The following is a 26,114-nucleotide window of genomic DNA, read 5'->3' on the forward strand; positions in this document are numbered from 1 at the left end:
CTACCTGTCTGATCTCTATCTCTCACCTGTACATTTCTCCAGAGTACCCTTATTTCTAACTGCTTAATAGACTTAAAAGACTTTACCAGCCAGAAGTCTCCAAGATTATCAAACTTAACACATTGAGGATGAAACTGATATCACATCCACTCAGCCTCCCAAACCAGAAATCCTGAAGTCAAGCTCTCTCTTACTCCAATTCGACGAGAAACTAAGCACTGTGGCTTCTACTGCTGGAACGCCTAAATATATCTTCCAAAGCTATTTTTTATATATATATATATATTTATATATATATACACAAGCTATGTGTGTATATATGAGCTATATATATATACACAATGTGTATACACAAGCTATGTGTATATATATGAGCTATATATAAATACACACACAAAGCTATATATATATAGCATATACACACACACACACACACACACACATATATACAAGCTTGCACACTGTCACCCAGGCTGGAGTGCAGTGGCACGATCATAGCTTACTGCATCCTCAAACTCCTGGGCTCAAGCGATCCTGTGATCTCTGCCTTCCAAGTAGCTGGGGCTACAGGTAAGCACCACCATGCCTGGCTTGTTTATGTATTCTTATTATGGCAATGGATAATTTAAAAAAAATTCGTTTGTAGAGACAAGATATCCTTATGTTGCCCAGATTTGTCTCGAATTTCCGGCCTCAAGCGATCCTTTTGCCTTGGTTTTCTGAAGTGCTGGGATGACAACGGAACAACTTTTAAATGTCTCCCCCTTGGGTACCTACTCACTCTTCAGACCCATAGGCATCATATGAACTTTCTGGGCACACATGTGTAATTAAAATGAACATTTTCTGTAATTTTAGCAGATAGAAAAAGGAAGAGAATGAAAGAAGGAAAAGGTTAATATATGGCCCCTTATGTGGCTTTTTCAGATTAAACTGTTTGCAAAGTTCTGAATAAGTCAATGGGCAAAATGGGGCTTAGAGTACTTAAGTCATGTAGTTTAACTCAGATGAAAGATGGATGTAAATGTGGAGAAAGAGTACAGCTGTGTTAAATTGAGAGCAATGTGTTAGGCCAAATTATCCAGTAATTCCTTGACTTCATGAAAGATACGTTCAGGGTCTTATTGCTCTCTGGGACCAAAAGTGGGTTGCTTGCCTTCTAATGTCTTAATTCCTTATTTGGCCCCTTATAATGCTGGGACAATGATTAAGTGCCTGGACTTTGGAATTAAGCCTGGATTGAAATGTGGACTCCATTACTCACTAACTTTGAGGCTTTCATTCTCTCTGAGCTTCGGTTTTCTCATTTATAATATAGGAATAGTAAAACCTTTGTAGAGTTAGAGTGAAATAAACTGAATTTATGTATGTTCTAATTGTGCTTAGCACATATATTCAAAAAATGGCAGTGGCTAGAAAATATCTTCCACTGTGTATGTAATATGGTCAACATGTATCCCTATTCCCTTCTTTTCTGAACGGGGAGAGTAGTGCAATAAGTAACATCCAGTAGTATGGGGACTTTGTTTCCCTGGAAGTGTGCAAAAACTACTTGCCATTTTGGATTGCTCTTCCAGTTCCAGCTTTATAGATGTAAGCTACTGTGTCTTCTCTAGTAATGGAATTTGAACACTGTCATTTCAATGTTTCTTTCTCTGAAGAGGAATTCCCTTTTTTTTGAGATTTATCTAAATGAAGGAACTCAAACTTACCAGCAATAAAATCTCTCTAATTGCAACTTAACTGGTTTTTTTTTTTCAGCTATGTATTTTTTCATTTTTAATTTATTTTCATTTTATAAACATTGAGGTCATGAGAATACTGGAGTTATTAAATAAGAGATGGCAATTATTCACTTATTTATTTGCTCAGAAAGTAGAAAGTTTCATGAAACTTTAAAGCCTGGGAATTTCTAAAGATAACTCCATCTCCATATGTTTTTTGGAGGAAATGATTTTTGTCTTTTCCAAACAATGACACTTAACACAATAGAAAGTTGGCACATTTTTGGTAAACAGAATTTTCCTGGTAGTATGAAGTCTACTGTGTAATTCTTTTTTTTTTTTTTTGAGACGGAGTCTCGCTCTGTCCCCCAGGCTGGAGTGCAGTGGCCGGATCTCAGCTCACTGCAAGCTCCACCTCCCAGGTTCACGGCATTCTCCTGCCTCAGCCTCCCTAGTAGCTGGGACTACAGGCGCCCGCCACCGCTCCCGGCTAATTTTTGTATTTTTTTAGTAGAGACGGGATTTCACGTGTTAGCCAGGATGGTCTCGATCTCCTGACCTCGTGATCTGCCCGTCTCAGCCTCCCAAAGTGCTGGGATTACAGGTTTGAGCCACCGCGCCCGGCCTACTGTGTATTTCTTTTGTGCCAGACTTCTCAGTATCATTTTGATCTGTAAAACATCAACGTTTCCTGTATTGTATTATATTTAAATCTTTGGAGAGTCTAGACACAAAGAAATTTTTATTTTAAAGAGTAATGAATAATAAAAAACCACAAAATCTTTATTGTAATATTTGGGATTATGATTGGCTGCAGGGGAAAAAAGCACAAAGCAGATGACACATAGAAGACATATAACATAAATGTTTGACTTTGATATCCCCAGAAGGTATATCTCAGACATTAAAAAAGACAGAAGGCTAAAAATTGTAACACACAAACAAAAATCATTTCTCTAATTTTTGAATTATGTGTCCAAAGAAAAAAATTAAAACTTCAACCACCCATTGGTGTGAGAATTGTTAAAAAAAAAAAATTCTAGCTTTCCACAGATCCATTTGGCTCTCCTGTAAAGACTGAAATCTGAGAATGTTAACAACAGGTTATCTCTGAGGACAATTATTGCACCTGAGAAGGAAAGAAAAAGATATGCTTTATTCCATTGCAGACACTGAATGGAGAGCTCTGAGCATCATAGGTAAACCAACTCTGTATCACTTTGAAATACATATTTGAGGCTGCTGCATGCAGCTCTCCCGATAGCCTCGGTCATTGGTGCCAATGCTCAGGCGCCCGCTGCCCTTGACCTCCGGCCCCCTAAGCCCTAACCCAGCACAGGAGGACCAGCCACTGCCGCCAGGCTCTGATGCTGGTCTCTGGTAGAAGAAGGCTGCTCACAGCTCTGCTGCAGGCTCAGAAGTGGCCCTTTCAACCCTCCAGAGACATAAGACTAGTGCAGTTCCAGGCACCCCACCTGGTGGGGCCTCACTTTGGCCTGGAGACGGGGAATGGTGGAGGGGTTATCAACCGCAATGCCTTTGACTCTATGCTCCCCAAGATGATGACACAGTTCCTAGAGCAGGGAGAGGCCACCCTCTCAGTGGCAAGAAGAGCCTTGGGTACCCAGTTACCAGTCCTATCACAGTTGGAAGTAACCTTCCTGGCTCCAGCTACGTGGCCAGATAAGGTGCTTTGTGTGGGCATGAATTATGTGGACCACTGCAAAGAACAGAACATGCCTGTGCCCATGGAACCCATTATCTTCAGCAAGTTTGCCAACTCCATCGTGGAGTCCTATGATGAGATGGTCCTCCCACTGGAGAGCCAGGACGTAGACTGGGAAGTGGAGTGGCCGTGGTCACTGGAAAGAAAGGCAAGCACGTCAAGGCCACAGATGCCATGGCCCATGTGGCTGGCTTCACTATGGCTAATGACGTGAGTGCTCATGACTGGCAAATGAGACATAAGGGGAAACAGTGGCTGCTGGGAAAAACCTTCGACACCTTCTGCCCCCTGGGCCCGGCCTTGGTAACCAAGGACAGTGTAGCAGATCCACACAACTTGAAGATCTGCTGCCAAGTGAACGGGGAAGTGGTCCAGAGCAGCAACACCAACCAGATGGTGGTTAAGACAGAGGAACTGACAGCCTGGGTCTCCCAGTTTGTCACCTTTTACCCAGGGGATGTCATCCTGACTGGGACCTCCCCAGGTGTCGTTGTATTCAGGAAATCTCCTGTCCTTCTCAAGAAGGGGGATAAAGTCCAGTGTGAGACTGAAGAACTAGGTGTCATCATCAGCTAGGTGGTGTGATGGCTCCTCCACAGTCCCCGGTCATAGGATGAGGGCATCTGCTCCCACTCACCCTAGCCCAGGGAAAGGTCAAATGCCAGGTGTGGGCAGGTGCCAGCCCTGCAAGCCTCCTCTTCTAGGTAGAAGGGAGGACAGAGCTCTCTTCAATAAATTCATTGGGCCAAAGCAAGAAAAAAAAAAGAGAAATATGTATTTGACTTCTACAGCAGTTCTGGTGCAATGACATCCTTGGTCTTGGAGAAAAAGGTTGAGAGTGACCGTCTGATGGGGTTTGGCATATTAATAATTGCTCACATCATTCCTATTGGATTTCTTTAAAATATGCCACATATTACACACCCTCTAGGAAATGCCTTCTGCCTAACCAGCAATCTTAGTTTCTGTCCTGATAAAACCCTGATTCAAGAATGAGGTAAAGCACTAAAGGCACATTCCTGGCTTTTTCTATAAGAGTGAACACAGATAAACATACATTACAAGATTCAAAGATTGAAATGCTCAAAAGAACAAAAACCATAATGTATCTTACACAGTTATTACAATCTATTCTGTAATCCTTGTGAGATAGTGTTTCACATATCATTTGCGAAGTGTTAATCCTTAGTACATATGCAACACTAAATTGCATGTAATAAGTAAGTAATTTTTCTGGGGAAAATATTATTTAATTGTTTTAAAACATTTACATACCTATATTTACAAATAGTTTCCTAAATTATGGTGCTATGTTGATTTTATAAGATTTTATTTGTAATGGAAGAAGAAATAGAAATAATAATAAGAAATTTATAAGGGCATGAAAGCACTTTGAAATAATATTTATTTTACGACAATTTACTCAGAAAATTCAAACCAAAGTGGGCAGGGGGTAAGGCATTTTGTTCAGATCTAAGAAATGGTGCTAAATATTGCATGAGGTTGTTTGTAGTGTCCTCTTTTATTTAAATCTCTGCTTTAATTATAGTCATTTTTAATTTTTTTTGCATTTCCTTTAATTCTGCTAGTTTCGCCTATTTTATTAGACTTCAAAAAAATTGGCTTTCGTTTACATCAATCCTTTTTTTTTTTTTTTTTTTTTAAGACAGGGTCTCATTTTGTTGGCCAGGCTGAAGTGCAGAGTAGCCCAATCATAGCTCACCACAACCTCAATCTTTTGGGCTCCAGGGATCCTTTTGCCTCAGCCTTCTGAGTAGCTAAGACAACAGGTGTGCACCACCATGCCTGGCTAATTTTTAACTTTTTTGTTGAGATGTTAAGTCTCATTACATTGTCTAGGCTAGTCTCAAACTCCTGGCCTCAAGCAATCCTCCTGCCTCAGCCTCCCAAAGTGCTGGGATTACAGATATGAGCCACCATGCCTGGCCTCATCAATCCTTTTATCTTTGTTTTATGTTTAATTAACATTTATTCTTCATTATTCCTTCCTTTTTTCTTTCCTGTTCATTTCATAGTTCTTTTACTAACTTAAGTCTGTTGCTTAGATAACAAATTCTTTTATAATATCATATTCATGCCTATAAACTTCCTTCTATGAGCATTTTTAGCAGCATCTCACAAGATTTGATGTTTAGGATTTTCGTCATCCCTGAATTGTAGGTAATTTACATTTTTATCATAAATTCATTTTCATCCATGAATTGTGTGTTAAAACTTTTTTAAGTGTCAAAGTGTTTTTTTAACCTTATCTTTCTGCTTTTTATTTCTAACTTAACGCACTGTAATCAAAGCATATATTTATAGTTATTCTTAGAAATCTGCCAAGACTTGCTATATAGTCATAGTTGATCACTTTTCACAAAATCTCATGCTTTAAAAATTTATATTATGAGACTATTGATTGGAAGGCTCCACATATCTTTATTAAACTAAGTTTGTTAATTTGAATAAAGGTTATGTATAAACTTTTTCTATATTTTTATTAATTTTTTGTCTGCTTAATAAATACTAACGTCTTATTTTTGTTGGGTTTTCTCCCACTATGATGGTGATTTATCAATTCCTTCTTACCTCTGCCCATTAATGCTTCATATATTTGGGGGGAGGTTATGTACAGTATGCATTTATATATGTAGAATCTTATTTGTGAATTTCACATTTTAGTATTATAGATTGACATTCCTTATCTCTAGTAAGCTCTCTGATAATGATTGTTTTGATTTGAAAGTCATTTTTGTCTGACATTCTTTACCTCTGGTAACCACTCTAGTAATTATTCTTTTGAGAATATTCTTTTGAGAATTATTGAGAGTCAGTTATATCTGACTTTTGATTAATATTAGTTTGGTGTATTTTTTTCCATCCTTTCCAATTTAACATTTCTGTGTCCTCTTGTAGGCAGCATTTATCTGAATTTATTTATTTTATCAGTTTGGTAATCTCTGATATTTAATTTGCAAGTTATTTGTTTATATTTAGTAGGATTTGGATTTTTTTCTATCTCCCAATTAGGTAAAAGTTTATCCTGATTTTTCTATATTACCTTTTGTTTTCTCTTTTATTTTAGTTTATTTTTGAAATTCTGTCTTTTCCCTCTTCTACCAGATTGGAAATTACACATTCAAATTCCATCCTTTTAGTGGCTAATCTTAAAATTTTAACATGCATATTTACCTAAAAGTCTAACTTTGGCTTATATTTCTGTTTTCATGAGTAACACAAAAATATTTTAACTTTCCTCATCTCAAATTTTAAATACTATCATTGTCTAGTATTTTAGTTTCACCCTCATATTTTACTTTCTTTGCTCATTATTATTTCTTTTCTGGATTGAATCTTCTTCAAGTATTTTCTTTCAGTTCTTTGTAGGTAATATTCTATTGATTTTTGGCTTCTAGTTTTGCTATAGAAAAGCCTTTTTTTTTTTTTTTTTGGTTAGTTACTCTGGTGGGATATTACTTTCTTTGGTGCTTTTTCAGCTCCAGAGATGTGTCTAGCTGTGAATTTACATTTACCTATTCAGCCTAGGATTTACTGTGCTTTTTAGATCTTAGAGCTCAAGTTTTCCATCAGTTTTGGAAAATCCCTAGCTATTATTTCTTCAAATATTACTTCTTTTCTCATATCCTCTTCTTTCTCCTTCTAAAACACCTGTTACAGTATATTGGATATCAAATCTATCCTCTATGTCTCTTAAATATTCTTTCATATTTTGGATCATTTTGATCTTCTAGGTATTTTCCTTAGCTTTATATTTGAATCCATTACTTATTCATTTAGCTGTGTCTTGTTTGTTGCTAAACCTATCTAATAAGATTTTTTAAAATTTTAATGTCTTTATAATGTTTATTTCTAGTACTTGTTGGTTGGTTTAAAATCTTCATAGTTTTAAAAATTATTATTATTATTATTATTATACTTTAAGTTCTAGGGTATATGTGCACAGTATGTAAGTTTGTTACATATGTATACATATGCCATGTTGGTGTGCTGCACCCGTTAACTCATCATTTACATTAGGTATATCTCCTAATGCTATCCCTCCCCCATCCCCCACCCCACAACAGGCCCCAGTGTGTGATGTTCCCCACCCTATATCCAAGTATTCTCATTGTTCAATTCCCACCTATGAGTGAGAACATGTGGCGTTTGGTTTTCTGTCTTTACGATAGTTTGCTCAGAATGATGGTTTCCAGCTTCATCCAAGTCCCTACAAAGGACATGAACTCATCCTTTTTTATGCTGCATAGTATTCCATGGTGTATATGTGCCACATTTTCTTAATCTTGTCTATCACTGATGGACATTTGGGTTGGTTCCAAGTCTTTGCTATTGTGGATAGTGCTGCAATAAACATACGTGTGAATGTATCTTTATAGCAGCACGATTTATAATCCTTTGGGTATATGCCCAGTAATGGGATGGCTGGGTCAAATGGTATTTCTAGTCCTAGATCATTGAGGAATCACCACACTGTTTTCTACAATGGTTGAACAAATTTACAGTCCCACCAACAGTGTAAAAGCGTTCCTATTTCTCCATATCCTCTCCAGCACCTGTTGTTTCCTGACTTATTATAAATGATTGCCATTCTAACTGGTGTGAGATGGTATCTCATTGTGGTTTTGATTTGCATTTCTTTGATGACCAGTGATGATGAGCATTTGTTCATGTGCCTGTTGCCTCCATAAATGTCTTCTTTTGAGAACTGTCTGTTCATATCCTTTGCCCACTTTTTGATGGGGTCATTTGATTCTTGTAAATTCATTAAAGTTCTTTGTAGATTCTGGATATTAGCCCTTTGTCAGATGGGTAGACTGTTAAAATTTTCTCCCATTCTGTAGGTTGCCTGTTCACTCTGATGGTAGTTTCTTTTGCTGTGCAGAAGCTCTTTAGTTTGATTAGATCCCATTTGTCAATTTTGGCATTTGTTGCCATTGTTTTTGGTGTTTTAGTCATGAAGTCCTTGCCCATGCCTATGGCCTGAATGGTATTGCCTAGGTTTTCTTCCAGGGTTTTTATGGTTTTAGGTCTAACATTTAAGTCTTTAATCCATCTTGAATCAATTTTTGTATAAGGTGTAAGGAAGGGATCCAGTTTCAGCTTTCTACATATGGCTAGCCAGTTTTCTCAGCACCATTTATTAAATAGGGAATCCTTTCCCCATTTCTTGTTTTTGTCAGGTTTGTCAAAGATCAGATGGTTGTAGATGTTTGATATTATTTCTGAGGGCTCTATTCTGTTCCATTGGTCTATATCTCTGTTTTGGTACCAGTACCATGCTGTTTTGGTTACTGTAGCCTTGTAGTATAGTTTGAAGTCAGGTAGCGTGATGCCTCCAGCTTTGTTCTTTTGGCGTAGGATTGTCTTGGCAAGGCAGGCCCCTTTTTGGTTCCATATGAACTCTAAAGTAGGTTTTTCCGATTCTGTGAAGAAAGTCATTGGTAGCTTGATGGGGATGGCACTAAATCTATAAATTACCTTGGGCAGTACGGCCATTTTCACAATATTGATTCTTCCTGTCCATGAGCATGGAATGTTCTTCCATTTGTTTGTGTCCTCTTTTATTTTGTTGAGCAGTGGTTTGTAGTTCTCCTTGAAGAGGTCCTTCACATCCCTTGTAAGTTTGATTCCTAGGTATTTTATTCTCTTTGAAGCAATTGTGAATGTGAGTTCACTCATGATTTGGCTCTCTGTTTGTCTGTTATTGGTGTATAGGAATGCTTGTGATTTTTGCACATTGATTTTGTATCCTGAGACTTTGCTGAAGTTGCTTATCAGCTTAAGGAGATTTTGGGCTGAGATGATGGGGTTTTCTAAATATACAGTCATGTCATCTGCAAACAGGGACAATTTGACTTTCTCTTTTCCTAATTGAATACCCTTTATTTCTTTCTCTTGCCTGATTGCCCCGGCCAGAACTCCCAAAACTATGTTGAATAGAAGTGGTGAGAGAGGGCATCCTTGTCTTGTGCCAGTTTTGAAAGGGAATGCTTCCAGTTTTTGCCCATTCAGTATATTGGCTGTGGGTTTGTCATAAATAGCTCTTATTATTTTGAGATACGTCACATCAATACCTAGTTTATTGAGAGTTTTTATCATGAAGGGCTGTTGAATTTTGTCGAAGGCCTTTTCTGCATCTATTGAGATAATCATGTGGTTTTTGTCTTTGGTTCTGTTTATATGCTGGATTATGTTTATTGATTTGCGTATATTGAACCAGTCTTGCATCCCATGGATGAAGCCAACTTGATCATAGTGGATAAGCTTTTTGATGTGCTGCTGGATTCGGTTTGCCAGTATGTTACTGAGGATTTTTGCATCGATGTTCATCAGGGATATTGGTCTAAAATTCTCTTTTTTTGTTGTGTCTCTGCCAGGCTTTGGTATCAGGATGATGTTGGCCTCATAAAATGATTTAGGGAGGATTCCCTCTTTTTCTATTGATTGGAATGGTTTCAGAATGAATGGTACCAGCTCTTCTTTGTACCTCTGGTAGAATTTGGCTGTGAATCCATCTGGTCCTGGACTTTTTTTCGGTTGGTAAGCTATTAATTATTGCCTCAATTTCTGAATGGTCTATTCAGGGATTCAACTTCTTCCTGGTTCAGTCTTGGGAGAGTGTATGTGTCCAGGAATTTATCCATTTCTTCTAGATTTTCTAGTTTATTTGCATAGAGGTGTTTACAGTATTCTCTAATGGTAGTTTGTATTTCTGTGGGATTGGTGGTGACATCCCCTTCATCATTTTTTATTGTGTCTATTTGATTCTTCTCTCTTTTCTTCTTTATTAGTCTTGCTAGCAGTCTATCAATTTTTTGATCTCTTCAAAAAACCAACTCCTGGATTCATTGATTTTTTGGAAGGGTGTTTTTTTGTGTCTCTATCTCCTTCAGTTCTGCTCTGATCTTAGTTATTTCTTGCCTTCTGCTAGCTTTTGAATGTGTTTGTTCTTGCTTCTCTAGTTCTTTTAATTGTGATGTTAAGGTGTCAGTTTTAGATCTTTCCTGCTTTCTCTTGTGGGCATTTAGTGCTATAAATTTCCCTCTACACACTGCTTTAAATGTGTCCTAGAGATTCTGGTGTGTTGTGTCTTTGTTCTCATTGGTTTCAAAGAACATCTCTATTTCTGCCTTCATTTCGTTATGTACCCAGTAGTCATTCAGGAGCAGGTTGTTCAGTTTCCATGTAGTTGAGAGGTTTTGAGTGAGTTTCTTAGTCCTCAGTTCTAGTTTGATTGCACTGTGGTCTGAGAGACAGTTTGTTATAATTTCTGTTCTTGTACATTTGCTGAGGAGTGCTTTCCTTCCAACTATGTGGTCAATTTTCAAATAAGTGTGATGTGGTGCTGAAAAGAATGTATATTCTGTTGATTTGGGGTGAAGAGTTCTATAGATGTCTATTAGGTCTGCTTGGTGCAGAGGTGAGTTCAATTCCTGGATATCCTTGTTAACTTTCTGTCTCGTTGATCTGTCTAACGTTGACAGTGGAGTGTTAAAGTCTCCCATTATTATTGTGTGGGAATCTAAATCTCTTTGTAGGTCTCTAGGGACTTGCTCTAAGAATCTGGGTGCTCCTGTATTGGGGGCATATATATTTAGGATAGTTAGGCTCTTCTTGTTGAATTGATCTCTTTACCATTATGTAATGGCCTTCTTTGTCTCTTTTGATCTTCATTGGTTTAAAGTCTGTTTTATCAGAGACTAGGATTATAACCCCTACTTTTTTTTGTTTTCCATTTGCTTGTTAGATCTTCCTCCATCCCTTTATTTTGAGCCTATGTTTGTCTCTGCATGTGAGATGGGTCTCCTGAATACAGCACACTGATGGGTGTTGACTCTTTATCCAATTTGCCAGTCTGTGTCTTTTAATTGGAGCATTTAGCCCATTTACATTTAAGGTTAATATTGTTATGTGTGAATTTGATCCTGTCATTATGATATCAGCTGGTTATTTTGCTTGTTAGATGGTGCAGTTTCTTCCTAGCATCGATGGTCTTTACAATTTGGCATGTTTTTGCAGTGGCTGGTACTGGTTGTTTCTTTCCATGTTTAGTGCTTCCTTCAGGAGCTCTTGTAAGGCAGGCCTGGTGGTGACAAAATCTCTCAGCATTTGTTTGTCTGTAAAGGATTTTATTTCTCCTTCACTTACGAAACTTAGTTTGGCTGGATATGAAATTCTGGGTTGAAAATTCTTTTCTTTAAGAATGTTGAATATTGGCCCCCACTCTTTTCTGGCTTATAGAGTTTCTGCCAAAAGATACAATGTTAATTTGATAGACTTCCCTTTGTTGGTAATCCAAACTTTCTCTCTGGCTGCTCTTAACATTTTTTCCTTCATTTCAACTTTGGTGAATCTGTCTTGGGATTGCTCTTCACAAGGCATATCTTTGTGGTATTCTCTGTATTTCCTGAATTTGAATGTTGGCCTGCCTCATTAGGTTGGGGAAGCTGTCCTGGATAATATCCTGAAGAGTGTTTTCCAACTTGGTTCCATTTTCCCCATCACTTTCAGGTACACCAATCAGATGTAGATTTGGTCTTTTCACATACTCCCATACTTCTTGGAGGCTTTGTTCATTTCTTTTTACTCTTTTTTTCTCTAAACTTCTCTTCTTGCTTCATTTCATTCATTTGATCTTCAATCACTGATACCCTTTCTTTCACTTGATCAAATCGGCTACTGAAGCCTGTGCATGAGTCACATAGTTCTCGTGCCGTGTTTTTCAGCTCCATCAGGTCATTTAAGGACTTCTCTATACTGTTTATTCTAGTTAGTCATTTGTCTAATCGTTTTTCAAGGTTTTTAGCTTCTTCGCATGGGTTCGAACATCCTCCTTTAGCTTGGAGAAGTTTATTACTGATCGTCTGAAGCCGCCTTCTCTCAACTCGTCAGTCATTCTCCATCCAGCTTTGTTCCATTGCTGGTGAGGAGCTGCGTTCCTTTGGAGGAGAAGAGGCACTCTGATTTTTTGAATTTTCAGCTTTTCTGCTCTGGTTTCTCCCCATCTTTGTGGTTTTATCTACCTTTGGTCTTTGATGACGGTGATGTACAGATGGGGGTTTGCTGTGGATGTCCTTTCTGTTTGTTAGTTTTCCTTCTAACAGTCAGGACCCTCACTGCTAGTCTGTTGGAGTGTGCTGGAGGTCCAGTCTAGACCCTGTTAGCTAGAGGTCCACTCCAGACCCTCTGTCTGAGTATCACCAGTGGAGGCTGCAGAACAGCAAATATTGCAGAACGGCAAATGTTGCTGCCTGATCCTTCCTCTGGAAGCTTCGTCTCAGAGGGGCACCCAGCTGTATGAGGTGTCAGTTGGGCCCTACTGGGAGGTGTCTCCCAGTTAGGCTACTCAGGGGTCAGGGACCCACTTGAGGAGGCAGTCTGTCCATTCTCAGATCTCCAACTCTGTGCTGGGAGAACCACTACTCTCTTCAAAGTTGTCAGACAGGGACATTTAAATCTGCACAAGTTTCTGCTGCCATTTGTTCAGCTGTGCCCTGTCCCCAGAGGTGAAGTCTACAGAGAACGGCAGGCAGGCCTTCTTGAGCTGCAGTGGGCTCCACCCAGTTTGAACTTCCTGGCTGCTTTGTTTACCTACTCAAGCCTCAGCAATGGGGGACACCCCTCCCCCAGCCTCGCTGCTGCCTTGCAGTTCGATCTCGGACTGCTTTGCTAGCAGTGAGTGAGGCTCTGTGGGCCTGGGACCCTCTGAGCCAGGCATGGGATATAATCACCTGGTGTGCCATTTGCTAAGGCCGTTGGAAAAGTGCAGTATTAGGGTGGGAGTGACCTTATTTTCCAGGTACCATCTGTCACGGCTTCCCTTTGCTAGGAAAGGGAATTCCCTGTCCCCTTGCGCTTCCCAGGTGAGGCGATGCCCTGCCCTGCTCCGTGGGCTGCACCCACTGTCTGACTAGCCCCAGTGAGATGAACCCAGTACCTCAGTTGGAAATGCAGAAATCACCCATCTTCTGCGTCACTCACGCTGGGAACTGCAGACTGGAGCTCTTCCTATTCAGCCATCTTTCATAGCCTTTTTGGATAGTAACTTGTTCCTGCGTCAAATTTTTTGTGCTTTTTGTGCTTAATTATTTTAAAAAGTAGCCTACATTTATTATTTCAATTATTTTAATTCCTGTGAATCTATTTAACTGTTGCTGCTTCTGATTTTTTCTCGTAGTTTTTATTGTTTGCTTGTATGCCTCATAATTTTGATTGTAAGCTTATGTTTGCTGAGAGTTTATTTATTTTATTTTAATTGACACAGAATTGTACATATTCATGGGGTATAATGTGACACTTCAATGCATGCATATATGGGTTAATGATCAAATAAAGGTAATCAGTATATCCATCACCTCAAACATTTATTATTTGTTGTTTGTAGTGAGAATATTCAAAATCTTTTCTTATTTCTGGGCTCTATGTTCCATTCCACTGGTCTATGTGTTTGTTTTTTTGCCAGTACCATGTTGTTTTCGATAGTATAACTTTATAGTATATTTTGAAGTTAGGTAGTATGATGCCTCCAGTTTTGTTTTTTTTTTCTCAAGAATGATTTGGCTAGTAAAGGTCTTTTGTTGTTTCATACACATTTTAGGATTAAAAATTTTTTTCCATGAAGAATATTATTGGTATTTTGATAGGGAATGCGTTGAATCTATTGATTGTTTAGGGTAGTATGGACATTTTAACAATATTAATTATTCCACTCCATGAACACAGGATATATTTCTGTTTAATTGTGTTCGCTATAATTTCCTTCATCAATGTTTTATAGTTTTCAGTATAAAAGATATTTCACTTCTTTGGTTAGATTTCTTTTTAGGTATCTTTGTTTTTTGGTAGCAATTATAAATGGAATTGTTTTCTTGATTTCGTTTTTAGCTAGCTCACCATTAGCATATACAAATGCTACTCATTTCTGAATTTTAAATTTGTATCCTTCAACTTTACTAAATTTGTCTATTAGTTATAACAAGTTTTGGTGAAGTGTGTAGGGTTTTCCATATATATGATCATATGATCTGCAAACAGGGATAGTTTGACGCCCCTCCTTTCCAATTTTGCCTTTTATTTCTTTCTCTTGCCTGATTACTCTGGCTAGGACCACCAGTACTATGTTGAATAGAAGTAGTGAAAGTGGATATCTTTATCCCATATCTTAGGAGAAGAGCTTTCAACTTTTCCACATTCAGTATGATATTTGCTGTGGGTTTGTCATATGGACTTTTTAGTGTTGAGGTACATACCTTCTATATCTAATTTGTTGACAGTTCTTAACATGAAGGGATGACTTTTGTCAAATTATTTTTCTTCATCTATTGAAACGATGATATGGATTTTATCCTTCATTCTGTTAATGTGGTGTATCATATTTATTGGTTTGTATAAACTGACCTATTCTTGCATCCCTGGGATGAATTCCCTTGGTCATAGTGGATGATGTTTTTAATGTGCTATTGATTTTGGTTTACTAATATTTTATGAGCATTTTTGCATATATATCAGAGTGACCTGTAGTTTCTTTTTTGGTTGAGTCCTTGTCTGGTTTGGGTGCTAGGGTAATGCTGGCCTTGTAGAATGACTTTGGATATATTCTCTCCTCTTCAATTTTCATGAATAGTTTGAGGAGAATTGGTATTAGTTCTTTAAAAGTTTGGTAGAATTCATTGGTGAAACCATCAGGTCCTGGGTTTTTTCTTCAATGGGGTACTTTTTTTTTTTTTTTGAGATGGAGTTTTGCTCTGTCACCCAGGCTGGATTACAGTGGCATGATCTTGGCTTACTGCAACCTCCCAGTCCTGGGTTCAAGTGATTCTCCTGCCTCAGCTTCCCAGGTAGCTGGGATTACAGGCACGCACCAGCAAGCCCAGCTAATTTTTGTATTTTTAGTAGAGATGGGGTTTCACCATGTTGGTCAGGCTGGTGTGGAACTCCCAACCTCAGGTGATCTGCCCGCCTCAGCCTGCCAAAGTGCTGAGATTACAGGCATGAGCCACAGCACCCGGCCAAGATATGTTCTGTTACTGATTTAATTTCCTCACTCATTGGTGTTTTCAGATTTTCTATTTCTTCATTGTTCAATCTTGGAAGGTTGCATGTGTCCAGGAATTTATTCTTTTTTTTTTAGATTATCCAATTTGTTGGTATATTATTGTTCACAATAGCCTTTTATAATTCTTTGTATTTCTGCGGCATCTAAAGTTTCGTCAGTTTTGTTTTCAAACATGATCTTTTGATGTTTTGTATTTTTCTGCCTGTATTTCATTTATGTATGCTTTGATCTTTCTTAATTACTTCCTTCTACTAATTTTGGGTTTAGTTTGTTCTTGTCCTTTTTTTTTTTTTTTTTTTGAGATGGAGTCTCTCTCTCTCTGTCTCCCAGTTGCCCAAGCTGGAGTGCGGTGGCATGATCTCGGCTCACTGCAGCCTCTGTCTCCTTGGTTCAATTGATTCTTTTGCCTCAGCCTCCCGAGTACCTGAGATTACAGGTGTGTACCACCAGGCCCAGCTAATTTTTGTATTTTTAGTAGAGATAGGGTTTCACCATGTTGGCCAGGCTGGTCTCGAACTCCTGACCTCAAGTGATTGCCTGCTTCAGCCTCCCAAAGTGCTGGGATTACAAGCGTGAGCCATGCTGCCCAGCCTGTTCTTGTTTTTGTAGTTCCTTGAGGTACGTCATTAGGTTGTCATCTTTCTCTTCCATTTCAATACATGTAAGCATTTATTGATATAAACTTCCCTTTTAGAACTGCTTTTTCTGCATTTCAAAGACTTTGATATGTTGTCTTCCTATTTGTCTCAAGGAATTTTTAAATTTCCCTTTTAAAGTCTTCACTGATCCATTGGTTCTTTAGGAGCATATTGTTTAATTCTCATGTATTTGTAAAGTTTCTGAATTTCTTCCTGTTGTTGATTTCTAGTTTTATAACATTGTGGTCAGAAAACATATTTAAAATGATTTTGATCTTTTAAAATTTGTTAAGGCTTGTCTTGTGCTATTAAGAAAAATGTGTATTCTGCAGTTGTTGGGTGAAATGTTCTGTAAATATCTGTTAGGTCCAATTGGTCTATTGTGTGGTTTAAATCCAATGTTTCTTTGTTTATTTTCTGTCTGGATGATCTGTCCATTGCTGAGAGTGGGGTGTTGAAGTTGAAGTTCATGATTATTACTATATTGCAGTCTATTGCTTTCTTTAATCTAATAAATAACTGCTTTTTATATTTGGGTACTCTAGTGTTAGGTGCATACATATTTACAATTTTTTTGTTTTTGCTGAAGTAACCCATGTATCATTATATAATGATCTTCTTTGTGCTTTTTTGTGATTTTTGATTTGAAGTCTATTTTATCTGGTATAAGTGAAGCTACTCCTGGTCTCTTTTAGTTTACATTTGCATGTGATATCAATTTTTCATCCCTTCACTTTCAGTCTATATGTCTTTACATGTGAAATGAATTTCTTGTAGACATTGTATAGGTGAGTCTTGCTTTTTTTTTCCCCCCATTTGGCCACTCTATATCTTTTAATTGGAAAATTTAATCCATTTCCATTCAAGATTATTATTGACAGATAAGAACTTACTCCTGCCATTTTGTTAACTGTTTTCTAGATATTTTGTTTCTTTCTTCTGCTCTTATTGATTGTTTCTCTTTGTGACTCGGTGGTTTTCCATAGTGATAAGCTTTGATTCATTTCTCTTTTTCATTTGTGTATCTGCTGTAATTTTTTTCTTTTTGGTTATTCTGGGGCTTACATAAAAAGAACTTAGAATATTTTAAGCTGATAACAACTTAACTTTGGTCACATACAAATATTCTAGACTTTTCTCCTCCCCCATCCACAATTCACAATTTCCTTCAGGTCATTATTTTAAATTCCTTTTCAGGAAATTTATAAATTTCCATTTCTTGGGCGTCAGTTACTGGAGGATTCTTCTGCTTCTTTGATGGTGTCATTTTTCTTTGCTTTTTCATGTGTCTTGTATCCCTGTGTTGATATTTGTGCATCTAATGGAATGGTCAACTCTTTTAATTTTAGGGAGTGGCTTTTGAAGGGAATCACTTTCACCAGCAGATGTGTCTAAGGGTGTTGGTTGGGTAGAGTACACTGGCTTTTGTTCTATGTGGGTGCAGTAGTGTAGTCTCTGTAGTTTTTTAAGCTATAGTCAACTTTATTGATACCTCTGAGGGCCTTGGTGTGGCTAGTTTGCTGGCTCAGGACAGGTCACCCCTGGACACAAGGGGTATGTGAGCACAAGAACAAGTCCACTGGTTAAGGTGGGGACCCACTGTGAGATGCATACATGGCTGGTGAGCATTCAGCAGCCAGTCTGTCAGCTTGGGTTAGGGCTCCTCTGGGGGCAGTGTACTTGGCTGGCAAGCATGAGGCTTGGCTTGCCAACTCAGAGCAAAAGTCCCCTGAAAATGACATGCCCAGCTGGTGAGCTTACTGGTGGCATATGTGGACAGGTCTGCCAGCTCAGGTTGGGGTATCCTTAGAAGTAGTGCAGCCAACTGTTGAGTGTACCAGGGGCATGCAGGGGCTGGTCCACTGGTTTGGGTGTGGCTTGCTTTGGAATCGTGCTGCTTGCTGGTGAGCATGCTGACTGTGCATGAGACCAGTTTGGACTTGGTTTCTCTGCTTAGCAAGATTGTCTGTTCCTTTGAGGGCAAGGTGCTATATGGGCTCCAAGGATGGGGCACTGGATCTAGGCTCTGAGAGACAGGTTCAGGGTACTGCAGTCACTAGGATGTGAAAGGTGGAACACCTCCTAGGGAGCTTGTTCCCAGGGGGTAGGGAGCTGTAGCAACTCAGCAAGGGAATGGTGTACTACTGTGTGTGAAGGTAGTGTTATGGCCGTGTAGCTTCAGGAATGAAAAGAGATGGTGGCTACTGGCTCCTAGAACAGGCTGTACTCTAGCTGTGGCTCTGGTTTCAAAATGGCATCATATAGCTGCAGCTTGGGTCACAGGGATGAGGGCATACAACGTGACTTCCTTCTCTGGGGCAGAGCAGCCATGTGGCTGTCAGGCAGCTCCCTAAACTGGACTCAGGGTCTCTAGGAACTGGAGGATTCTCAGCAACAAAGAGTGCAGATGTCTGCGACATTAATGGGGGCTGCTGGCGCCTCTTGCTTGCCTAGTCCCACTGGATGCACCTTCTTGTTCTGAGCTAATCCCGGCTGGGGAGATGGCGGTGTGGCAGAGGCAGGGTGTTTCATTCTCTTCTCTATGTGACCCTCACTAAAGGTCTCCTTGTCCCACAGGATTTTCTGTCTCTCTCTCCTGCTGTATTCCAGTGCACTCCCTCAAACACTCCAGTACAAACGTACTTTCTTATTTGTTGTTTTGGCTCTTTTTTTGGTGGGCAGTATGAGCATTAAGCTTTTCTAGTCGGCTCTCTTGCTTTGCCCTGGCTGGGCTTTTCTATGGAAACCTATGAGGTATATGCTGAGAGTATGTGCATTAGAAAGTTTTTGCCTTCGTTTCTGTGAAGTATCATAGGGCGTTGCCAAACTAGTATTACTTTTTATGTTAATGACTTCACTTGGTATTTCTTGATTTTTGAATTCTGAGGTTTCTCAGCTTTAAATACTCAAGAGAGCCTTTTTGTTTATACCATAAGAAGGCCAGACTTAGGTGAATTTCTCAGCATCGTGCTATTTTAGTAGGCAGATTTATTTTTGTGGTTCACTTTTTATCTGAAGGCATTGCCTTTGAAGGTGCTCACTTTACCTAAAGTCTCAATTCCAACACCTGGCTCCTGCAAGATCAGGCTTTGTCTCTAGTTCTTGTATTACCATTACAATATGTTTACTTTTCTGGTTTTATGCCTTTTAGTCTCTTTTCATTAGCCACTGGGATTTCCTTTACTTTTTTTTTTTAAAGCTCTGCTTTGCACACCGTTTCACATTCTGCACAGTATAACTGGTTTTGTAGTGGGAAGTTTTTCAGGTTATCTAGTCGACCGTATTACATAAGTTCTATGTAGGAATGCACAAATGTATACATACAGAGAATACACCTTTTAAACTTGAAAAATCTTTTCTATCATAAAAATGTCATGCATATTAAACAACTGTGAAGGAATTGTCAGTGACTTAATATGTTGATAGATTGACACTGTGTGGGAAACAGCTTGAGAATATTAGGGGTTATTTTTATAATGCCACCTTAGGCTTTAATATCAGATTCATAGAAGTGTACTTAGTTAGTAAGCCATGTAGTGAGTCGAGTATATAACTTTATCTACTGGCCAAAAATACACTATTTTTCCAGAATAAATTTCAGGAAAAAAAATGTTGTATCTATTGTAGCAAAAATATAAGAAAATAACAAACTTTAAAACATGTATAAATTGCTGTTTTATGAGCAGGATTATGCTGCACTCAAGGATTATAATCACCAAAGGCTTATAAAGGAATGCTCCATTTTCTTAAATTCTTACTGTCATGGTGAAGCCCTGGTACAATATTTTCGACAAGAAAACAAACACAAAAATGCTGATGAAAATTAGACTGTAAATTATCCCAGTAAGTTGTCCTAAAATGTAAGCGGTACCTCGAATATCAGCCCTCAGGAATATTACAATTGTGTTTTTATAATGCAAAATACAGAGTAAGTATTCTGTAAGCTAAATCCTTAGAAAAGACTACTAGTATGGATATGAAATCAAATTCTTTCTTTCTTGGATTTCTTATTATGAAGATATTGAGAAAGTTTTCTGGTTTCTGTAACTGCCCTTGAATCTCATTTTCTTAATGAGACTCACCTTGCCCACCCTCTTTAATAATGCAATCTGCAATTCCCCAACACCACCTCCTTACTGCCCGGTATACCCATTCCACTTAGCCTGCTCTACTTTCTTTCCTATAGCATTTAATCTCTTCTCATATATTACACTATTTATAAGTTTATTATGTGCAGTATTTTTGTTTGTCTTCTCCCACTAGAAAGTTAAAATCTACCAAGGGCAGAGATCTTGGTGTGTTTTGTTTACTATTATATCCCCAATGACTAGAGTAGTACCTGTCACATAGTAGGTGTTCAAAAATGATTCGGGATGTGAATAAGGTTTTATTTGCCTGCCTATAAATTAGGGTGATAATTCATGACCCCCTTATTTCTTTTGTGGGTACAAATTAGATATGTATATGCCAAGTATATTGACTTGTCTGAAAGAAAGTTGACATTCATAGGATAATAGCAGTTATTATATTTGGGATGTATTAAGTGACTTAGCCTTTAAATGTCTCAAAGTTTCCATCTTAAATCTAAGTCCATGGCAATTTTACTTATACAATATCTCTTCTATAGCAACAGAACATGTATAACATTCAGAACTTGATTAAAGATCATACCTCATTTTTTTCTTTGAGTTTTGTGATCATAACAATCACAGGGCTGTCTTCCTGCCAAACCATCTGCCAGAAATCATCCACAGTGTTGATCATGGGGCCCTGCGTGGCAATGAAGGCTTTCTCCTTGCCACTGTAGCCCTACATGGAGTAAAGATACAAAAATATTGGTTTTTAAGTTCATGCCTTGCAGTGAAAGTTTAGGTGAAAGATCTTCAATGAAATAGCTGTGCTTACAAAAGCAACACAGGTTACGGCTTCATTGATTCTAGTACAACAATTTCTAGTTAACAATATCCTTAATATCATTAACTTGGCAGCAAGTTAAGGATAGCACGTGATATTGAGGGTTGTAATGCCCAGTCTCTAGCAGAGTGCCCATAGAGAGCACTGTTGCCACAGACTCACCGTACAAGGAAAGTCATCATAAAAGACCCATCAACAATGTTGATTATGACTAAGATAAAAAACCAGACAAAATGAAATCTTGCTGGTAATCAAGTTAAACCAAGCTTAATCTACTCTAGGAAAAACAAAATAAAACCAACAATTCCAAATAGAAAATAATCAGAAAGAAATTTGTACTTATTTACTTACCCTAATATAATTAGCATTAATGTAGGTGCTCAATGAATCAGTTACATTTTTTGGTCTTAAACACACTCTGCTGAGGGGATCTAATGAAGAAAACAAAAAAGAATACATTAAACAGACTTACTCTTTTTAAAGTTCCTTAAAATGCCAATAACCAGTAAGCAGAAACCCATTATGTATTGATTATCTGGTGCATGTCCATGTTTGTCTTTGGTGTCCATTGCTTGATCTATATGTGTTTATTGAGGGACATTTGGGCCCATCTTCACTCCTGACATAAAGCTCATCCATAAGCCTGAGATGATGAGTTTATATTTCAGGCCATTTCTCATCTGTTCTGGTTCTCGACCCCATTTCTCATTTATGCTGCCACTCTTATACTTTGGATTTGGAATTTGTACCAGGTCTCCTCACTCCTGTCTCTCTCCTTTCCCTATGGATGTAAATCAGGTTATACTCTACCAATTATTTATATTTTACTATCTCATCTCATTTAGACCCTCAGGTCTCAACCTCACCTTGTCTGACCATTATGTCCTGGCCAGATCTCCTGATCTTCCGAGATGGATGAGATTAATAATCTATTATGTGCTATCTGTGTGAGGATAGGCAAGCCAGGGGAAGAGGGAGCTTGCAAAGATAAAGATAAACCTGATTCATTTCAAGCCTGGGCACAGTGGCTTAGGCTGTAATCTCAGCACTTTGGGAGCTTGAGGCAGGAGGATCCCTTGAGCCCAGGAGTTCAAGCCTAGGCAACGTAGTGAGACCTCATCTCAATAAATAAATAAATAAATAAATAAATAAATAAATAAATGAATGAGCCAGGCATGGTGGCTCATGTCTGTGGTTCCAGCTACTTGGGAGACTGAGGCATGAGAATTGCTTGAACCCAAGAGGCGAAGGCTGCGGTGAGCCGAGATTGTGCCACTGCCCTCCAGCCTGGACAACAGAGGGAGACCTGTCTCAAAAACAAAAATGAAACAAATCAAAACAAAAACTATGATTCATTTCAGTGAGTCTTCAGTCTGTTCATAAAATAACAAACAACATATATTTTTTGTTTATTAGATGTCAGACTCTGTTCTCAATGCTTTACAGATATTTTGTCATTTAATTTTCATGTAACTTTAATAAAAGTACCTAAGATAATGGGTAAGACTCCTTCCCCATTTTTCAGATAGGAAACTGAGATAGGTTAAATAATTTGACCAAATTTACACAGCCGAGAAGTAGGTAAAGGAGTCAGGCTTTGAATCCACACTAACACTAGAATACCATTAGCCACTATGCTACGCTGCTGCTCTCATGTGAAGATAGCCGTGTAAACTGACAACTAAAATACAAAATGTTGTATCATTGTGGTTGCTTAGTTACTTTTTTGAAAAACAGCAAATTCAATGCTTTTCAGCTTCCTTTCTCAGTGGCATGTGGTGTAAAAACAGGGGTGCAGCAAAGAAAAACTTCTCCCACTCCCATATTTTTTTAGAAACACACAATCGTTGAGCATCATCTGGGTAAATATAGTTTCTTACATTCCCCACCAAAACTGAGACAATCAAAGGGGAGGTGAGGTAGGAAGTACTAGAGGAAGAAAGTTTCATAGAATATATGTAAATGGGAGTTAAAAATAATTAAAAATTTAACAGGACTTGGCAAACCAAAGTGTTTTAAATTTCACTTTACATATAGCTGGGGTTAAAGATAATAAAGGCCATAATTAGTTTCAGAAAAAGACTAACCAGCCCATGAGGACAGTGACGATTTAAAAATGTAGCATCCAATTATCTGACACTCCTTCTAGAAGAATGTAGTAGACACTAATTCCCCTCAACTTGAATGTGGGCAGAAATCAAAGACTTGCTTCCAATAAATAGAATATGGCAGCAGAGATGTTGTGTGACTAGGTCATAAAGGGTATTGCAGTTTCCTCCTTGCTCTCTTTGTTGAGTTGCTAGCTCTGGAGGAAGCTAACGGCCATATTTTGAGGGCACTCAAGCAGCCCAATGAAGAGAGAAATAGTGGGGAACTGAGGCCTCCAGCTAATAGCATATGGTAAGTCCTCTTAGAAGCAGATCCCTCAGTGCTAGCCAAGCGTTCAGCTGACTGAAGACATGGCCAACAACTCAATCGAAATCTCATGAAAGACCTTGGGCCAGACACTCAACTAAGCCACTCCCCAATTTCCGGCACACAGAAATTGTGAGATATAAATGTGTATTGTTTTAAGCCACTAAATTCTGGGGTAATTTGTCCCACAGCAATAAATAGGTAATATAGGGACCAATAAGGAGTCAGTCACAAAACTCTGGAGTGACATCATTATCACTGTTATTGTCATTGCACTCATTGTTGACTCCTATATGTGTCCGGTAGAGCAGCTAACAGCATTTTATGCCTTACGTCACTTAATCGTTACAATTCTATAAAGTATGTACCATTAACAGTCTCTTTATTTAGATTAGGAAATTGCAGCACAGAGAAGTTAAGTAACTCACCCAAGGTCACACAGTAAAAAATGAAGCAGAGAGTTGAAACCAGATTACCAAACTTAGAACTTAACAAGGCCATTATCAAAGATTATGTTGAAAATATATGGTAAAATTTTGCTAGTTTGTCACTAGGATATTTGAAATAAAGAATATATATGTGTATATAAATATATATGTAAGTACACACATGCACGTGCGCACGCGCACACACATACACATATATATACACACATATATATATACACATACACACACGCACATATACAAACAAGTAATAGGAGCTTCTATCCAGAGATGGAAAGATATGAGCTATAAGTGATGTGGTTTTGGCAAGAGAAAGTCCCATTCTGCTTAAAGCTTTAGATTGACTTGTAAGGACCAAGATGCTTATCTGATCTTATAAGCCACAGGTAAAATAGCTCCTGATCATGCCATATGGAAGCAACAGAAGTCTAGAAGATGCCAATAAATGCTGGAAATCAGTGGGAAGACCCTTAGGTGGCATCCAAGAATCCCATTCATAGAGGCAGGCTCTCATTCTATTTGAACCAAAACACTTTGCAAAAGATCCTAGCACGTCCTTTCAGGTGACCTAAAGGAAGTAGGGTGACTGCAGAGATACTTACAGTGGAACAGGTAAGGACTGTTTGAATCAGGATATAACCTGACTGTGAACAAGAAACTGTGGTCCTATGCTCATCAGCATGGAAATCTTTTGGGACATGGGCCTTGAACTTATAAATTCCTCCTAAAGAGATATGTTGGGGCTACCGCTACTGAAGCAAACCATCCTCTTTAAAGCATCCTGGAAACAAATCCAGTCTCAGTCTTGTCCTTCAGAGCTTTCAAAATGTAGACCCTCTGGAGATGGAAGCTAGCACCAAATTTTCAAAAGCACTTCATTTTCCCCGAAATCTCCTAGAGTCTTAACAGATCTATCTCTACATTTCCTACAATTGTTGGTCAGGGGCAGACTGACCCTCACTTGCATGAGCCATTTTCAATAAGAACCTTGTATCTTACTTTGTATTCATAATGTCGTATTCATTTTTTAAAGACTGCCTTCCAGGGCAAAGCTGCATGCCATTGATATGGGCAAAAATTTCTTGGATATGACCCTGAAAGCACAATGAAAGCAAGAATAGACACAGGGGATTGCATCAAACTAAAAAGCTCCTGCACAGCAAATCCACAGATTGGGAGAAAATATTTACAAATCATACATTAACAAGGGGCTAATACCCAAAATATATCAGGAACTCAAACTACTCAATAACAAGAAAACAAACAATTCTACTAAAAACGGATAAAGATTTGAACAGATGTTTCTGAAAACAAGACATACAAATGTTCAACAGATCTATGAAAAAATGTTCTACATCTCAAATCATCAGAGAAGTGCAAATTAAAACCAGAATATCACTTTATACCTGCTAGAATGGCTATTATCAAAAAGATAAGAGATAAATGTTGGCAAGGATGTGAAGAAAAGAGAGCCCTGGTAGGCTGTGGGTGAGAATGTAAATTAGCACAGCCATTTTGGAAAACAGTATGGAGATTCCTCAAAAACTATGAGTGAACTACCATATGACCCAGCAATTCCACTTCTGGGTTTATATCCAAAGGAACTGAAGTCAGTATGTTGAAGAGATATCTGCACTCCGATGTTCATTGCAGCACTACTTACAACAGCCAAGGTTTGAAAACAATTGGAGTGTCCATCAACAGATGAATGGATTTTAAAAATACGGTCTATATATATAATGGAGTGCTATTTCGCCTTTAAAAAGCAGGAAATGCCGGGCGCGGTAGCTCAAGCCTGTAATCCCAGCACTTTGGGAGGCCGAGGCGGGTGGATCACGAGGTCAGGAGATCGAGACTATCCTGGCTAACATGGTGAAACCCCGTCTCTACTAAAAATACAAAAAAAAAACTAGCCGGGCGTGGTGGCGGGCGCCTGTAGTCTCAGCTACTTGGGAGGCTGAGGCGGGAGAATGGCGTGAACCCGGGAGGCGGAGCTTGCAGTGAGCCGAGATCACGCCACTGCACTCCAGCCTGGGAGACACAGCGAGACTCCGTCTCAAAAAAAAAAAAAAAAAAAAAAAAAAAAAAAAAAAAGCAGGAAATGATGTCATTTGTGACACCATAGATAGACTTCACAGACATTATGCTAAATGAAATAAGCCAGGCACAGAC

The 26,114-nt window shown here is 38.5% G+C and overlaps 1 protein-coding gene and 1 pseudogene across 4 annotated transcripts in view; one reads left to right on the forward strand and one right to left on the reverse strand.

The window, feature by feature from the left end:
- Positions 1-26,114, reverse strand: part of PTPRR (protein tyrosine phosphatase receptor type R) — a 277,720-nt gene that overhangs the window by 30,930 nt on the left and 220,676 nt on the right. For all 3 annotated transcript variants that reach the window (XM_001117474.5, XM_077954729.1, XM_077954728.1), the window contains 2 exons: positions 21,433-21,512; positions 20,839-20,976 (listed from right to left, as the gene is read on the reverse strand). In XM_001117474.5, the coding sequence (XP_001117474.3) occupies positions 20,839-20,976; positions 21,433-21,512 (218 nt within the window). The remainder of the gene's footprint in view (positions 1-20,838; positions 20,977-21,432; positions 21,513-26,114) is intronic.
- LOC718601 (oxaloacetate tautomerase FAHD2B, mitochondrial pseudogene) lies at positions 2,967-4,147 on the forward strand (annotated as a pseudogene). The gene has a single exon (XR_013401236.1). The product of XR_013401236.1 is annotated as an oxaloacetate tautomerase FAHD2B, mitochondrial pseudogene (transcript).

Source organism: Macaca mulatta, chromosome 11 (genome assembly GCF_049350105.2).
Source record: "Macaca mulatta isolate MMU2019108-1 chromosome 11, T2T-MMU8v2.0, whole genome shotgun sequence".
In the NCBI taxonomy this organism is placed as follows: Eukaryota; Metazoa; Chordata; class Mammalia; order Primates; family Cercopithecidae; genus Macaca; species Macaca mulatta.